The sequence below is a fragment of the Micromys minutus genome, assembly GCF_963924665.1.
Source record: "Micromys minutus genome assembly, chromosome: 10".
Taxonomy (NCBI): domain Eukaryota; kingdom Metazoa; phylum Chordata; class Mammalia; order Rodentia; family Muridae; genus Micromys; species Micromys minutus.
The window spans coordinates 63378758-63394343 of record NC_137979.1 but is presented as its reverse complement, the minus strand read 5'-3'; the positions used below and the strand labels follow the sequence as shown (position 1 = coordinate 63394343).

The 15586-nt window shown below is 51.5% G+C and overlaps 1 protein-coding gene across 2 annotated transcripts in view; it reads left to right on the top strand.

Annotated features, from left to right (window-relative positions):
- CYTH1 (cytohesin 1) overlaps positions 1–14608 on the top strand; it is an 80995-nt gene extending 66387 nt beyond the window's left edge. Inside the window, exons 10-13 of one of the 2 annotated variants that reach the window (XM_080924167.1) lie at positions 1666–1742; positions 7855–7926; positions 9193–9347; positions 12808–14608. In XM_080924167.1, coding sequence (XP_080780293.1) covers positions 1666–1742; positions 7855–7926; positions 9193–9347; positions 12808–12886 — 383 coding nt within the window. In that variant the 3' untranslated portion in view covers positions 12887–14608. Of the gene's footprint in view, positions 1–1663; positions 1743–7854; positions 7927–9192; positions 9348–12807 lie in introns of both variants that reach the window. The other variant, XM_080924168.1, reaches the window with a different exon arrangement.
- The last annotated feature ends 978 nt before the right edge of the window (positions 14609–15586 follow it).

The window sequence follows — 15586 nt, the reverse complement described above, 5'->3', positions numbered from 1 at the left end:
TCTCAGGCTCAGGAGTGGGAAAGGATCTGCTCTAAGACACATTGCCTCCAGATTTGAACACGTTCTCATTTCTGCCACTCTGCCCAGCCCTGCCTGCCTGTTACCGACATGCATGTCATATTGTTCCTAAGGCTTTCCCACTCACGCCACTTAACCATGAAACTTAGAGTCCCTCACTACCGTGACCTCACACATGCCATGATTGCTTGTGGCACACTCCATCTGGCAACGTAGGTCTCAGTCATGTGGAATCATTTAGTTAATGATGGCTGCTTACATCTACTTCCCCACCCTCCAGCTCAGACCCCCAAGCAGAGCTGTAAAATAGAATAGCCCAGAGGAGTCTAGGCCCTCACCTGTTCTGCTGAGCCTCCTCCTTCACAGTCCAGGGATGAGCCTGCAGGCAGATGCTGGCATAGAAATAGTCTCTGTAAAATTGCCCAGTCCTGCATGGCTGTTAGCAAGAAGGCAGAGGAGTGGGCATGGCAGGTGTGCCATCCCCTACACTCCAGAGACTAGAGAAATGGCATTCTCCACAGTTGGGGCCTATCAAAGGGCAAGTGCTAAGGAACAGGGACAGAGTGCATTTGTGCAATGCCTCATGTGTAGCAGCACAGGAAGGCCCTGGGTAGTTCTGAGTAGTTCGTGTCAAGACAGTCTTCCTCAAGCCGAGGTAAGTGGGGAAGGTAGGGATCCTGAGCATGGTGCAAGGGAAGATGTAGCTTCCTTCAAAGCAGGCCCAGTCAAGCGTACCCCACCTTCCCTGTACTGAGGCAGAACAGCCTCACATGGAGGAGGAAGGCTCTGAGCAGCAGGTAGTCCCCACCTCCTCAGTGCCAGGGCTACCACTTGTAGTCACTTAGTTTTAAAGAGTCACGGGAGTCCATAGTACGTATGGCTCCTGAGCCCATCTCTTGGACAAGCCAGTCCTTTCCTGGTGGAGGAATCCTACTTTGATTCATACCCACAACTCTGGGACATGGCTTTCACTAGCTGAAGGGGCTAGAGTCAGTGTGGAACTTCACTATAGGCAGGTGAGTGATGGGAAGCCACAGGCTTGGTTTGAAAGGGATCACAGAGCCTCACTTTCTGTATCTTCTCTCCTGTCACTTCCATGGAACCCCTGAGGTGCCCATGCCTCCTGCATCAGGGTGCTGACCCCTCCTTTCTCCTTTCTTGGCCTGTCTTTGTCACAGGCTGTGGCTGGCTTCTCCAGCCTCAGGTACATCTCTGTCACAGGCTGTGGCTGGCTTCTCCAGCCTCGGGTACATTTGCTTTGCACCATCGTCACCCTGGGCCTCCTCCCCAGCCCATGTGCTCTCATCTTGCTGTCCAGGACATCTCAGGGTGTCACCCAGACACGCTTGCTCTGCTCATACCATAGACTTTCACTCTGTGAAAGATGCTTCTGTCTTGGCTGTGTCTTGTCACTGATGTAAATTTTGCCATGGTCTAAATGTTCTCCTGATATCCTGCCCCATCCCATACCCTCCCTGGGAAGAAAGCTTTGTGTGTGTGTGTGTGTGTGTGTGTGTGTGTGTGTGTGTGTGTGTGTGTGTGTGTGTGTGTATGTGTGTGTGCTTGTGTGTGTGTGTGTGTGTGTGTGTGTGTAGCATACACCTGCTTGGGTGTCTTTTGTCAAGAGTGTCTCCTTTTTGCTCTTAGGTGGCAGGGTAAAGACCTGGAAGAGGCGCTGGTTCATTCTGACTGACAACTGCCTTTACTACTTTGAATACACCACGGTGAGCATCTGCTGCTCCACTTGGGGCAGGATGGGCCAGTTTTCCACTTCCAAAACACTTCTACCCAAACACAGCTAGAAGAGGCCCTAGGGAGACAGTCAGATCTGTCCTTCTAGTTCTGTGGGAGTCAGGGAGGAACTAAATCTCAAAGTAGAACACCCGAACAAGATGTGGAGGCTGTCCAGGAGGTCATGGCCCAGAGCCAGCACCATGTTCTAGACATACAGGAGGCACAAGTCCCAGAACTGAGGGAGCGGTGGACACAGCACTTGCTCAGAGCTGGGCTGGAAACATGGAAGTAGGGTCAGTTGCCAGAAACCTACTGAAGGGAATAATAGTTGTGCTTTGTTAAATTCAGATTTTCTGTGGTCTCAGAAATGCTGAAGACAGAGTTTCAGTGTGAGAGATACAACAGAGGAAGAGGAGCAAGACAGGACAGGAGGGAACAGTTCATCCAAAGAAATCTGGGGGCTTGGGAGAGTGACACTTCCTTATACTATGGGGGTTCCGCTGGTGTTTGTCCACTGGACTCAGAGCTCCTGGCAGGTGCTCACTTGCAGGTGCCCTTTGCAGCTGTAGGAATAAAAAGTGCACAGTGTGACTCCTCCAGATTCCTATGGGAGAGCACCCAGAAAGCCACAGGTTGCTGTCTCAGGCCATGGCTCCACACTGGTGACATGGCACTCGGTGTTCCTGTCATCTTCCTGGGCACCTGCAAGCACAGAGGTGGTTCTTCCTGCATATTGGACTTGGATCTCAAATGGGGTCAGGATAGCTAACGTGGCTGCTGATCACTGAGTAAAAGTCGTTGATCCCACTGAAGAAACAGGGCTGAAGAAAGCCTCCGCCGTGGTAAAGGTGGAGCAGTCAACGTGAGGATGGCCATAAGTGTGAGGGCAGCCTGAGCTACATAGTGAGTTCCAGGCTAGCTGCCTAGAGGTACAGGTTCCGTTCTCTCATGCACGCTGATGATGTGCTGTGGCCGTTCCTTCTCCTCAGGGCCCCACCCACCACCCAAGCTTTGCAGCTGGCGTTGCTCCTCTGTATTTAGTCTTCTCCAGCACTAAGGGATATGCTGGCCCACCAAATCATCAGAAAGAGCCTCCCTGTTTCATCTTCAGGGAACTGTGGGCCAAAGGCTCAATACGTTTCCTCCCCCCCACCCCCCAGCCCTCCTTATTTTGACTTTTTAGGGTCTAAGCAGCAAGGAGAGTTTTTCTAGCAAGGGCTAGGAAATACTGACACAGAATAACCCTAGTGAACCTGTGGGGTGTGGGGAGGGGCGGAGGAGGACAGCCAGACAAGGAAAGACACAACTGGTTTTGCCACCCAGCTCTCTGCAGTAGGAAGGACATTACAGCCAGAGTTGCAGAGTGGCTCTCCTGCAGCCTGCACGTGAGGTCAGCCCACTCTGCCCTTCGCCTGAAGGAAGCCACAGGCTTGATGAGTAGAAGCAGAGCTGTAAGAGGAGGAAAGTCTGCTGTAGGTGGGAAGGGTGTGAAAAAGTGAGCTTGTCTCATGCCCAGCGAGGTGGGAGGCCATGGAATAGTGTATTCACCTGGGAAGCTGCCTTCCCGGGCTTCTGTGAGCCAACAGGTGGAGTCAGCTCCCCCTGGTCATGCTCACATGAGCTCCCCCAGTTCTCTAACGGCACTGTGGAAAGTCTATAATGTCAAACACTGGGACCCCAGAAACTCCAGGAAGATAGTATAGTCACTTGAATAATGACCATGATGACCTAGAAGGCACAACAGAACTTCAGCTCATAAGAGCCAAAGCTGTGTATTTCTGAGTCACTGTAGGGTTGTGGAGTTGTTGCTCATTCTTTAGCAAGACTGTAGACTTTAAGGAGTGGGGCAGATTAACCAACGATACCCTCACTGCCTGCAGGGAAGGCAGCTGCAACAGTTAGAAGTGAGCTAACAGATGCTGGGGACAGGAGACTACGTCAGCGCCAGAATAGTTGGTACCTGTAAAGTCAAAGTTTCGATGTACTGGGGGGATTGTTCCCAGGAAGTAGGAGGCAGGGGTGGGTGGATGCTGACAGAAGGGCCAATGCCGAAATGCACAGACAGGAGAAATGGTCAGGCTTCCTGTACTGACTATGCAACCGAAACAAGACTACCACTATGTGGGCTCATGCTGAGGCTGCTGCCAGCCACACGGAAAAGCAGAGCTAGTGCCGATTTCAGTTCTTTTAACCAAGAACTCATGAGATACTCAGAGCTAGAACGTAGGTGCACTTAGCTAATGCCAAAACCTCCCAGTACAGAAACAGCATGGAGACAGGGCGGGCAGAGAACTGTGCCAAGACCAGGGATGGAGCCACTCCAGTGGAAGGGTCTGGGCCCTGTGGCTGACGACCAGCTGGAGCACTGGGAGCTCAGGAAGCGTGGAGAAGTCAGTGACACGGGGACCAGAAGAATACTGCATCTTTCACACCTTTAAAGCCGAACCAACACTTTTCTAAACAAAATGAACACTAGACATTTAAAGGCTGCTTTAAAAATGGGCTTTTATGGCAGGAAACATTTACCTTGAAGTTCCACATTTTTTCATTTTCTGCCTCATTTTTTTCTTGTTCTGTTTTTCTTTGTACATTTATTTATTTATTCTTGTTTGTTTGTTTGTTTGTTTTGAGACAGAGTTTCTCTGTGTAGCCCTGGCTGTTCTGGAACTTCTCTGTAGAGCAGGCTGGCCTCGAACTCAGAGATCCGCCTGCCTCTGCCTCCCCAGTGCTGGGATTAATGGCGTGTGCCACCACAGCCAGCTTCAGTCTTTGCTGCCCCTGCACACCACACTGTCCCTGTCCTCGTGCTCCCCCACTCGTCATCTGCTTTGCAGTGATCTTTAAGCTTTTCCTTGATTCTTCTCCGCAGTGTTTTAAGTTCTTTATAACGAGCAAGTCATATTTTTGCAAAGATGGTGGTATGTGCTTTAAGAAATCATGTAGGTCAAAAGCATTGGGGCTGGCTATTTCTGTCCTCATGGGGAACACAGATAGTTGGGAGCGTCGATAAACTGGCGGCGAGGTGCACCGGCCTCTCTCCTAAACTACATATGGAATTATTTGCTTATTTTATTTTTGGTGCTAGGGACAGGACCCAGCTCCTCCGACTGAGCTGCTCTTTGAGACCCTGGAAGTTCACATAGATACAGGGACCCCATTTCATACTTTGGACTTGAATTATTAACCAGAACATAACCTTCAGTTGTTGGGAACCGCTTAGTCAGTGTCCTGGCTTACTTTAGCCACCAGCAGCCTGCAGAGCCCCTGGGGGAGATCAGCAGAGGGCCCAGTGGTCTCCCTGTCTGGTCACAAGGGCCTTCATAGCTGGTCCTCATTCCTGTGAAGAAGATGACATAAGCCATTTGCTTGATGGCTGCACATGCAGAACATGGACCATGTACCATGCATATGTAGCTCATTACCGCAGGCCCCTGGAGTTGAGAGAGTACAGAAACCATGGCTTCACGAGGGTCTGTGTTAGGATGACTTGTCTCAACCCACTTCAACATCAACATCCTTGAGAGGTTCAGGCACCATGTGGCCTGGAAATGAGAGTAGAGAGGAAAGAAAGAAGTGGGGAAGTAGGTTGGGAATTATTAAGGAAGGTTGGCCACCACTTTCCCCATAGCAGCCTGGGGGCTCCCCCTCCGGATAGGGAGAGTACTGTGAGTCTCTGGATCGAGAGATCCTCTTAGCACTGTTAAGGGTGGGGCATAGAAGGGTAAGGGGAACTCTGGGTAAATACTCTGTCTTCTCAGTAACTGCCATTGTGCATGGCTGATGCCCCAGAGAGTGCTGCAAGGATCTCAGGCAGGCTGGGTGGTCAGTCTGAGAGGACTCTCGTGAGAAGAGAGCCTGCAACTCCCAGCTTACTCAGCTTAGTCTTCCCCTCTGCAAATGACACAGTCGGCGGGTCCAGATGGCTCAGAAGGCGTCTGACCTGTGAGCAGCTGGAGGATAAAGCTCCTCACACGCAGGACTGCTTGCTCGTGCTCTCCAAGAGCCAGCAACATGAACACGGTGAACCCAGGAGCAAACACACAGACATGTCCTTGAAAAATAAGCATGTCAGTCATAATGCAGTAGGAAGGCTGGAAAGAAGCACCGGTTTCCCAGAAAGAGTACAAGGACACAGGAACAATACAGGAGACAAGCTAGTCCAGGAGACCCCAAGTGGCCCCCCTAGAGGATGACAGCCGTGAGGTGCTGACAGTAGCTTCAGACCATCCCCAAGTGGGAAACATGCTTCCAAGCTTACCCTGTATAATGGCTGAAAAGAGGTTCTCACCAAATCTATGTCCCTCCTGAGTCTCAGTACTTGCAGGACAAAGAGAAGAGCAGCCAGCAGGAAAACTTTGTGTAGAGAAGTTCTGAGAACAGGAAGGGCCACATGGCCATGTGTCACGGTAGGATGGTGCTCTCCCCCACACTTAGACCTTGCCAAGCTCTCAACCAGGTGAGACCTTCTGGACCATGGGGGATTTTAGCAGGTTCTTTGCCTTTTGTGCTCTCCCTCAGAATGCTGTGGAGAGTGGGCCTCAGGCAGTGCAGTAGTGGAGAGCTGGAGACTCAGGGATGGTCTGTCCCCTGGTTTAGAGGCCCAGGGCTCTGGGACGACTTTGCCTGGAAGTTAAGATTAGGAGAAAACTCAATATGAATTAGCCTAAAAAAGGAACCCTTGAGGCAAGTGTGATTTTGTTGGTGCTTGCTGGCATTCCTTCTAGGCTCCGCCCAACAGCTCCACCAAAAAGTTACCTAGCTCTCCCCTTCTCTCTCCCCTCTCTGTCCTTCACTGTCCCCTCTCTTTCTCTGCCTCTACTCCCTCCTCAGCTCCCCTTCCCATGCCCTTAAATAAACTCTATTGTATACACACCTGCTATATGGCTGGCTGGCACCCCCTCCCAGTGCATGTTCTATAAAACATGTCATTGGTGTTATAAAACACATCAGTGCTACTGTGATAGATGTGACACACACCACCCAGTTAGAAGGTGAGCTTGGAGTTGGGGGAAGGAGAGCAAAGGTGGAGTAGGTTACCCACATGGGCGTGGTCTGAGGAACAGAACCGGGCTGATGAGAGCCCAGCATTCCCTAGCTCAGTTCTTGAGAGATGAGGCAGTAGGAACTGTATCTCCTGTAGGTGACCTCATACTGGAAGCTCGGAGGAGCAGCTCAGATCCGGGGTCCTGAGGCCAACCCAAAATGCTTGGCAGGAAAAGGATAGCTTCCCACGGGGTTAGGGAAATGTCTAAAAGACATATTTGTTTGTTTTTCTTTTATACAGTTGCAGAACTGGACTTGGTTGATTGGTTAGTTGGTGTGATTGTTTGTTATGAACATATTGTGCGTGTGTAACTCTAATCAGAATGCTTGAGAAGCAGCAGGCTTTGACCAAGGTTTGCTAGCTGGCAGGGGTAGGCGTGTCCATGGTGAGGGCCTTGGCTAATGAATGTATTGAGGCAGAGGGAAGGGTGAGATCTATCTTCCTGGACCTGAGCTCCAGCACCAATGTGGATCTTGGAGCAGCTGTCCAAAAGACAGGGTTTCCCTAAGGGTCACACACAGGGTGATGTACAGTGAGTGGGAAGGTCACACACTGGGTGATGTACAGTGAGTGGGAAGGTAACACACAGGGTGATGTACAGTGAGTGGGAAGGTCACACACTGGGTGATGTACAGTGAGTGGGAGGCAATTGAGAATCAGCTGGAGTCCCTCCATCAGGCATGGGCAGGAGTGCCTCAACCTAGGCTGAGAGAGGCTTTCAGGAGTTAGTGGCAGAGAACCAAGACTAGGAAATTGAAAAGGAAAACCAAAGACAGGAGGAGAAAGGCCCTTCTTAGAGAAAATGGGCTGACATGTTTTCTGCTTGAGGCCCCATAGGTCATTCATTGTCAGGTACACTTTGATGGCACCTGCTGAGCCCCTGGCCTTTTTGTCTGTAAAAGGCTTTGGATTTTCCCAGCCACACTACACACTCCTGACCCTGGCCCTATTGTAGAAACCTGGGAGCTTCAGGTCTGAGAGGGAGAAGTCAGGGCCTAGGGAGGAAACAGACGTTTTCTCCATGGAGAGTGAAGCCTTTCTCCCTGCGCCTGTCCCAGGACAAAGAGCCCCGCGGGATCATCCCCCTGGAGAACCTGAGCATCCGAGAAGTGGAAGACTCCAAGAAGCCGGTGAGTGTCCTCTGTGCATGGCAGGGAACATGAGCGCCTGGACCAAAGCCGAACCCTCCACCCGGTCTGATTGTCCTTTGTAAGTCTGTCTGCTTCCGTGTCCCATGCTGACTTTGAACCAAGATCTAGGAACTGTCTCACAGTGGTGCGCACCCACAGCCTGGTGTCAGTTTTATAATTCTGATGCACTGTGTGGCCTGGGAGCAGCTCACCTGCAGCTCAGTACACACTCCTATCTGTCAGGAGCGGAGCCAGCCGGTGTCAGGCCAGCATCTCAGCCAGCCTGAAAACACACTTGACATCCGATGTGTTCTATTCTGAGTTTCTTTTGCCATAGGAAGAAATTGTGTCTATGTGCCCATGTGTGCATGCGGTCAACCTTGTCACTCCTCAGGCTGGGGAGATAGGTTGGTGGGGAAAGCATGAGACCAGAGCTGACAAGCGCAAGAACCTGAGTTCAGATCCCTAGAGAAGCTAGGTGTGCTGTGATCATGTGTGACTGGGATCCCAGCACTCCTACAGTAAGGCAGAAGATGGAGAAAGGAGAATTTCCAGAAGCCATGGGCTTGCTAACCTAGTGTGTGGAATGGGAAAACAACATGGAGGCCGTTCCAAACAAGGTAGAAGACAGGGGCTGACTCGGAGCTTTCCTCTGCATTCTGTGACCACACGGCACTCCACACTCACATACACATTCGTGTGCACAAGCACACACACACACACACACACACACACAGTAGGTTGTCTTTGGAACCAGGTTGTTGTGTTGGACTGGCTGGCCAACCCTAGAGTTCCAGAGGTCTCCCAGCTTCCTCCTCCCACTGCTGACATTGCAAGTCTGTGTGTACGCCACCACACACATGGCTGGCTATCTTTATTTATCTTTATTTTTATGTCTATTTGTTTATTTTTGGTTTTCAAAATGGGGTTTCTCTATATGTCCCTGGCTGTCCTGGAACTAGGTCTGTAGACCAGGTTGGCCTTGAACTAGGATCTACCTGCCTCTGCCTCTCGAGTGCCAGGACTAAAGGTGTGTGCCACCACACCTGTCCATTCCTGGCTTTGTAAATGCAGACCCAACTTCACTCCTCACCCTCTGCAGCAAGGACTTTGTGTTCTCTGACACAGAAAGCACGTATTCTGAAGATGTTCTCTGACACATAGCTCTTGAGGGTAAAGATAAAAAGTCTTTTGGGAAATAAGTAACATTTTCCTTGGTCAGCAGCTTCCTAAAATCTGACTCTTACTTTCTCATTCTCTTCTCAGAACTGCTTTGAGCTTTATATCCCTGACAATAAAGACCAGGTGATCAAGGCCTGTAAGACGGAGGCCGACGGGCGCGTGGTGGAAGGGAACCATACTGTGTACCGCATCTCAGCGCCCACTCCTGAAGAGAAGGAAGACTGGATCAAGTGCATCAAGTAGGTGGTTCCCTCACAGGAGAGCTGCTCACCGAGTCCTCCCTCTGCACTCCCTGGCCTGCCAGCCCTGAAAGTCTTGAAAGGTTCCCAGCTTGTTGAGATTCCTACTTGGAGAATTAGTAAGCCCTGTCTCCAGCCTAGGTACTCAGGCATCTCAAAGACCCAGGGTGGGGATAAGCACCACCTACTTCCATAGTGGAGGGTGCATTTCTCCCTGTGCCAGCTCAGTGTGAGGAACACTTGGCTGTATTAGACCTTTTCATTCACTGAGACCATTCTCCAGCTGCAGATTCGGAAACTGAGACCCATCAGGTATGAGAGTTGTAGAGGCTCCAGAGCATTGATGCAAGGTCGTGAAGCAGAGCCCCGCCCTTCACCATGCGCCGTGAGAACACAGACGGCCTGAGAGAGAGGGTCCGCTGTGTCCACCCTAATCCCAGTCCGACAGAATGAGGTTTACGTCAGGGACGGGCATTCCCCAGCATGGTGTGTGACTGGAAATAGGCCTTGCAAAGCCCATTAAAAGCTTCATCAGCTTTGTTCCCTAGGATTCACATGAAGCCTGGGATGATAGACATCTTTCTCCTTGCCCCAGGAAGACAGCCGTTGAGCATTCTGGCTTCTCCACCCTCTTGGCAATTATTTCTCCCAGTAATATATACTTAACCACAGTCCTGGGTACTGTGGCCACCAGGAGACATGCTTCTCCTTAGAAAGCTTCAAGGACCTAGGGAGTGAGAAAGACGTGCCATTGGGTCACAGGCTGTGTTCTCAGACAAAACATTGGTCTGATTTAGTGTCGGGGACCTACCTCACTCTAACCAGTGTACTATTTTGGCCAAGATTAGGCAGAAAATAAGTTAACTTCTGTCTGTGGTGACAGTGAACTAGTTGGGAAGAGGTGATGCCTGACTTTGTAAAGATTGCTGAGCCAAATCCCTAGACACAAAAAGCAGCCAGGTGGGGCATGGACTCGGGTCACCAGTGGAGTCTTGCTGTCTTTGGAGCATGTTGCCCTTCTCTATAATTCCAAACTGCAAGAGCTGCTCTGAGGACTGAGGTGGATGTGCTGAGGCTGATGGCTCAAACATGCTGCCTTCAGTTAGGTATCTTCCCCAAGTGACACCCATTGCGCCAATTCTAGTCCACAGATAGGGGCCAGGCTGGCTCTTTGCTATGAGTCCCATGCAAGGAGGAGGCTCAAACAGCCAGTCCTCTGAGCATTGGCCGTCTGTCTGGGAAATACCTGAGACTTGGGAACAGAGGGCACACTGAATGTCCTCTGCCCTGCATGTTAGCTGTTGGGAGTTCATTCTTGCCAGTGGGCTACCGTGAGAGTTGAACTGTTGTCTGACACTCCCAGGGCTACCCTGGTTTACACCCCATTCTGCATGGCCCCAGGCTGCCCTGTGTGGATGTTTTCCCATGTGAGCACAGTTTCTGTTAGAATATGCTTTCGCAGAGGCTCCTTTCCCTCAATGCTCTTTCAAAAAAAAAATTGGCTACTTTTGTACATTTCGAGTCTCATGTAAGTTTTTGCTGCTATAGTCAGAACAGTAGGGTGTTCTTTACAGTCCTTGTGGAGCCTTGTGTCTACTAAGCCTCAATGGTGGATGCTAGGCTGCCTTCTGGGGCTGCCGAGCTTTCCTGACATCACCCCACCACCAGCCCATTGCCAACATATTCTTGATGCTTTCCTGAGAACTCTGGTTCAGCTTCTGTGGAGGATGTGCAAATGCTGAAAACCCTGTAGCATGTCTCTGTATGCCCATCCCCAGTGGGATAGCCCAGAAGATGGTGAGGAACTGAGACGCAGCAAGGCTAAGAACATGGCGTTGTAGGCTAGGCTTCAACCTGTATGGTGACTCAGGAGGATGCTGAGCTCAGCATGGATGCTTTTCTCGTACTCCTGATTGAGATGAGGAGGGGTAGAACAAGAGAGCATTGTGGGAAATATACTTCAGGGTGTTGTAAAAGGCCAAGACATACCTTTCTCTTGGTAGCTGCTCTTTCAAGAGGTTCCCAGCAGCCTAATGTGGTTTTAGTGACATTGTAGTGTCTATCTCAATACTGGATCCAACAGAGGCCAGGCTGCAAGCAGACACTCAGTAGGCCAGGGATGCCCACTGTCAGCCTTGGGGACACTCAGTAGGCCAGGGATGCCCACTGTCAGCCTTGGGGACACTCAGTAGGCCGGGGATGCCCACTGTCAGCCTTGGGACAGTCAGTAGGCAAGGGATGCCCACTGTCAGCCTTGGGGACACTCAGTAGGCCAGGGATGCCCACTGTCAGCCTTGGGGACACTCAGTAGGCCGGGGATGCCCACTGTCAGCCTTGGGGACACTCAGTAGGCCAGGGATGCCCACTGTCAGCCTTGGGGACACTCAGTAGGCCAGGGATGCCCACTGTCAGCCTTGGGGACACTCAGTAGGCCAGGGATGCCCACTGTCAGCCTTGGGGATACTGTGCCCAATGGATGTAGAGAGGTGATTTCCAGCTCCAAAAGTCTTAACAGGAGTTAAACATGGCACAGCATGTTTTCATGTAGGCACTGTGGGAACTGCTGTACAATGAGAAGCAACCAGAAGGGGCTGGCCACCCCAAGGCCAAGGTAGAATCATTGGCCCCCTGAGAATGAATGACCTGGCTAGCCTTGTTCCTCTGGAGACTGAGTCCTTGTGGTAGTGAGACTCAGAGCTGAGGCAGGGGCAGGGATGCAACTACAGCTCGGATACCCCCATACATAACAGAAACACACGCTCAGGGGGGTCTGGGGGGAGGAGAGAGAGAGAGAGAGAGAGAGAGAGAGAGAGGGGGGGGGGGAGGGAGAGGGAGAGGGAGAGAGAGAGAGAGAGGGGGAGAGAGAGAGAGAGAGAGACAGAGACAGAGACAAAGACAGAGAGACAGAGAGACAGAGAGAGAGAGAGAGAGAGACAGACAGAGAGAGAGACAGAGAGAGAGAGAGAGAGAGAGAGAGAGAGAGAGAGAGAGAGAGAGAGAGAGAGTGCTGTGGAGGCTCCAGGTCACTGGTGGTCCACTAGAACTAACCATCACACAGATTCTGTTCCTTAGACGACCAAGCGGCAGCTCTGCGGCCTCACCCACCGCCACTGTCTAGTGCAGGCCATGTGCACCTCCCTCAGCGCTGGAGAGGCAGCATGGCTACAGCCCTTTTGTACTGGGCCCCAGCAGCAGCTGTCATCTACATGGGCCCCTAGAAGTCCCTCTAGAGCTGTGGCAGCCTCTTGAACTTGTGGTGTGTGTTACAGCACATCACTCAGGGCTGCAGAGGACAGTCACTCTTTGAGGAAATCAGATTCCCATACTTGAAACTCTCAAATGTTAAGTCATGTTAGCAGGAGGAAGGCAGCAACTCCACAGTTACTTTGTTACGTGTCCCCTTGTGACAGCTGACAGCTGACCTGCCCTCACCCCTGTTCTCTCCTTCTCTGTGCTCCAGAGCTGCCATCAGCAGAGACCCTTTCTACGAGATGCTTGCAGCGCGGAAAAAGAAGGTCTCCTCCACAAAGCGGCACTGAGGCACTGTGGAGCCGAGCAGAGGAGAGCAGAGGAGAGCAGAGGAGAGCAGAGGGCTTCTCTGCCAGTTCCTGCCACTCACTCCTAGAGACTTGCTTCAGCTTTTGCAGTTTTCTAAGTGGGAGACGGGTGGGCTCTGGAGCTGCTCTCAGAACCGGCCTGCAGTGAGCAGCTGGTTCACAAGCCTCAGCTCAGCAGGGCTGAGGGCACTGCAGGGAGCTCGCTCTTTACCTCTAAGTGCTCCTGGCCAAGGGCCTTCACCTCTGCTCCATGAATGCCTGAGGATGTATTCTTATGTACTAAGGAGAGAGGAGGAAAGGAAGAGAAGCCACGCACTATAAAGATTTATTTTTGTTTTTTTAAAGCAAAAGTGAACGTAGCACTGTATTCTGCCCTGCTTGGGAAGCTTCCTCTAAAAAGGGGGGCTCTGGGGCTGCGGGCACCCCAGGGGCTGCTGCCTCATGACTGTGTGGGCAAGAGGGGCAGAAACAGGATTGCTGGCAGGGCCCAGCAGACACGGGGAGGCCTCAGGGCCCCAGCAGGGCAGCAGGCAGGCGGCATGGGCAGCTCCCACCCAGTGCCTGTGGGTCAGGGTGAAGGTGGTTAGCGCCTTGCCTGGCTCTCAGTACCCAGGCCCGCTGCTCTTTACGTGGAAAGTCTGCATTTTCCTAATAACCAAAACTGTGAGGAGCTCACCCATGGTGCTGGGTGGCGACTGTTTCATAGCTGGTTTTTCTTTCTCCTCCCCAAGAGCTCCACTCCTCGTTCTAGAGGAAGGAGCAGCTCTTACCTGATCCCCTTGGGGCTTCAGCCTTTTCTGCCTCAAAAGCTGCCCCAACTGGACTATTCTGGTGCACTCTGTGGTAGCCTCCAGGAGCAGGGCCTTGCTCAGCAGGTTGCAGTGCTGTCAGGCAAGGGTAAGGTGGCCTTTTTGTCCCCTGCCCTCTGTGGCATGGCATACCACAGCACACACGTGAGTGAGCCCTGGCCTCCTAACTCAGTGTGAAGGGAGCCATGAAATGCAGCATCTCCTGCTGTTCTCTCAGGGACTCTCAAGGGCAGCTCCTGTTCCTTGGCCAGGGCTAGCATGCCAGTCTAGGCAGGACAGGTGGCAGGTGGTGTCTTGGCACACTCCTCCAGTGGCCAAGGCCTTGGTGGCAGAATGCTGCCTCCAGGCAGGTGGAGGAGCCATGGGTCCCCGCTGAGCTGTGTGAGCTCAGCCTCTCAGACCTCAGAAGGAGGTCAGCATCTCTGGAAATAGCTTTGCAGAGAAGGGTGGGTACGGGGGCGGCACTCGGGATCCGGCCTCGAGTGGCTTCAGGTGCTTGATGCTCAAGTGTGTGAAGGTGACAGTGACTCCTGAGGTCCAGGCTGGAAACCTGAGCCTTCTGCCACAGAAGCAGTCAACGCCTGCCCAGGATGTGTGGGAGTCAGGCCAGGGCCGGAGCCCTCCTTCACACGGGTTCGCACGGGTGTGTCCTGGGCAGGCCGGGCCCTGGCTCAGTGTCAGTCTATTTATCAGAGGTGTAAATAATCCATACATAGTTTTTCTCCTTTTAGATTATTTTGTATTTGTTTAAAAAAATGTCAAAATACAAAGAAATGACTGAAACTTGTTGACAGGGTTTTTAAAAAATGTTGTTATTATTATTGTTGTTTTGTTTTTGCCTTGTAAACTAGCTCCAGGGAACTGCAGCAAATAAACTCCAAACCTGCCCAAGCCACTTTCATGGTCTACTCTGCTGTGGTGTCTCTTGTCAAGCCTGGGTTGGGGGCTGCTGGATCCCTGAGGCACGGTTATGGCCCATCCTCAGTGGGGTTCTGATTAAAACCAGGAGCTGGGTAGGGGCTGTTTTTCTGCTGTGGGTGGCCTAACAAGACAAGAAGGGGCTTAACCTTTGCCTCTCTTTCTGAGCATGGCACAGCGTGTTCTTGTGGCAACTGATCAGGACCAGGAAACAAAGGTTGCTGGGGACATGGTTAATGGATCAGAAGTTGTTTGGCTTCTGTGCTTTGGCGTCTTTCTTTTTCCCTTGATTGACTTTTGGAGACAGTATTGCAGGTCTCTCCGGCTGACCTTTGGTTCCTTGTACAGCTGAGGATGACCCTGAACTTCTGATGTGCTTCCACCTCTCTGGTGCTGGGATGGCAGGTGTGTCCCATGCCCAGTTTATACAGTGCTAGGGATTGTCCCCAAGGTCCCTGCGTGTGAGGTAAGCACTCTGAGAATCAGCTGTTCTCAGCACATCAAAGACAGGAGACAGAAGACACAGGTGGCTCAGTGGTTACGATCACTGGATGCTCTTTCACAGGACCCAGGTTAGATTCCCAACAGCACCCCCAATAACCCCAGTCCCAGATGACCCAATAGCCTCTTCTGGCCTTCATGGGTAGTGTGGTGGACAGACACAGATGTAGACAAAATATCACACACACACACACACACACACACACACACATTTTTTAAAAAAGAAAATTCCACGTATTGCCAGAAAGAATAGAGTGCTTATGTGTTTTCAAAGAGCAAGACATCCATATTATTATAAAACTTCCTTGAAAGGCACCAAAGAAGACCTAAATGAAAACCTCATGTTTGGAGAGCAAGATTTAATAGTGAGATGGTACAGCCAGAGGTAGTGGCAATACACCTTTAATCCCAACGTTAGGAAGCAGAGGCAGGCTGATGTCTCTGAGTTCCAGCC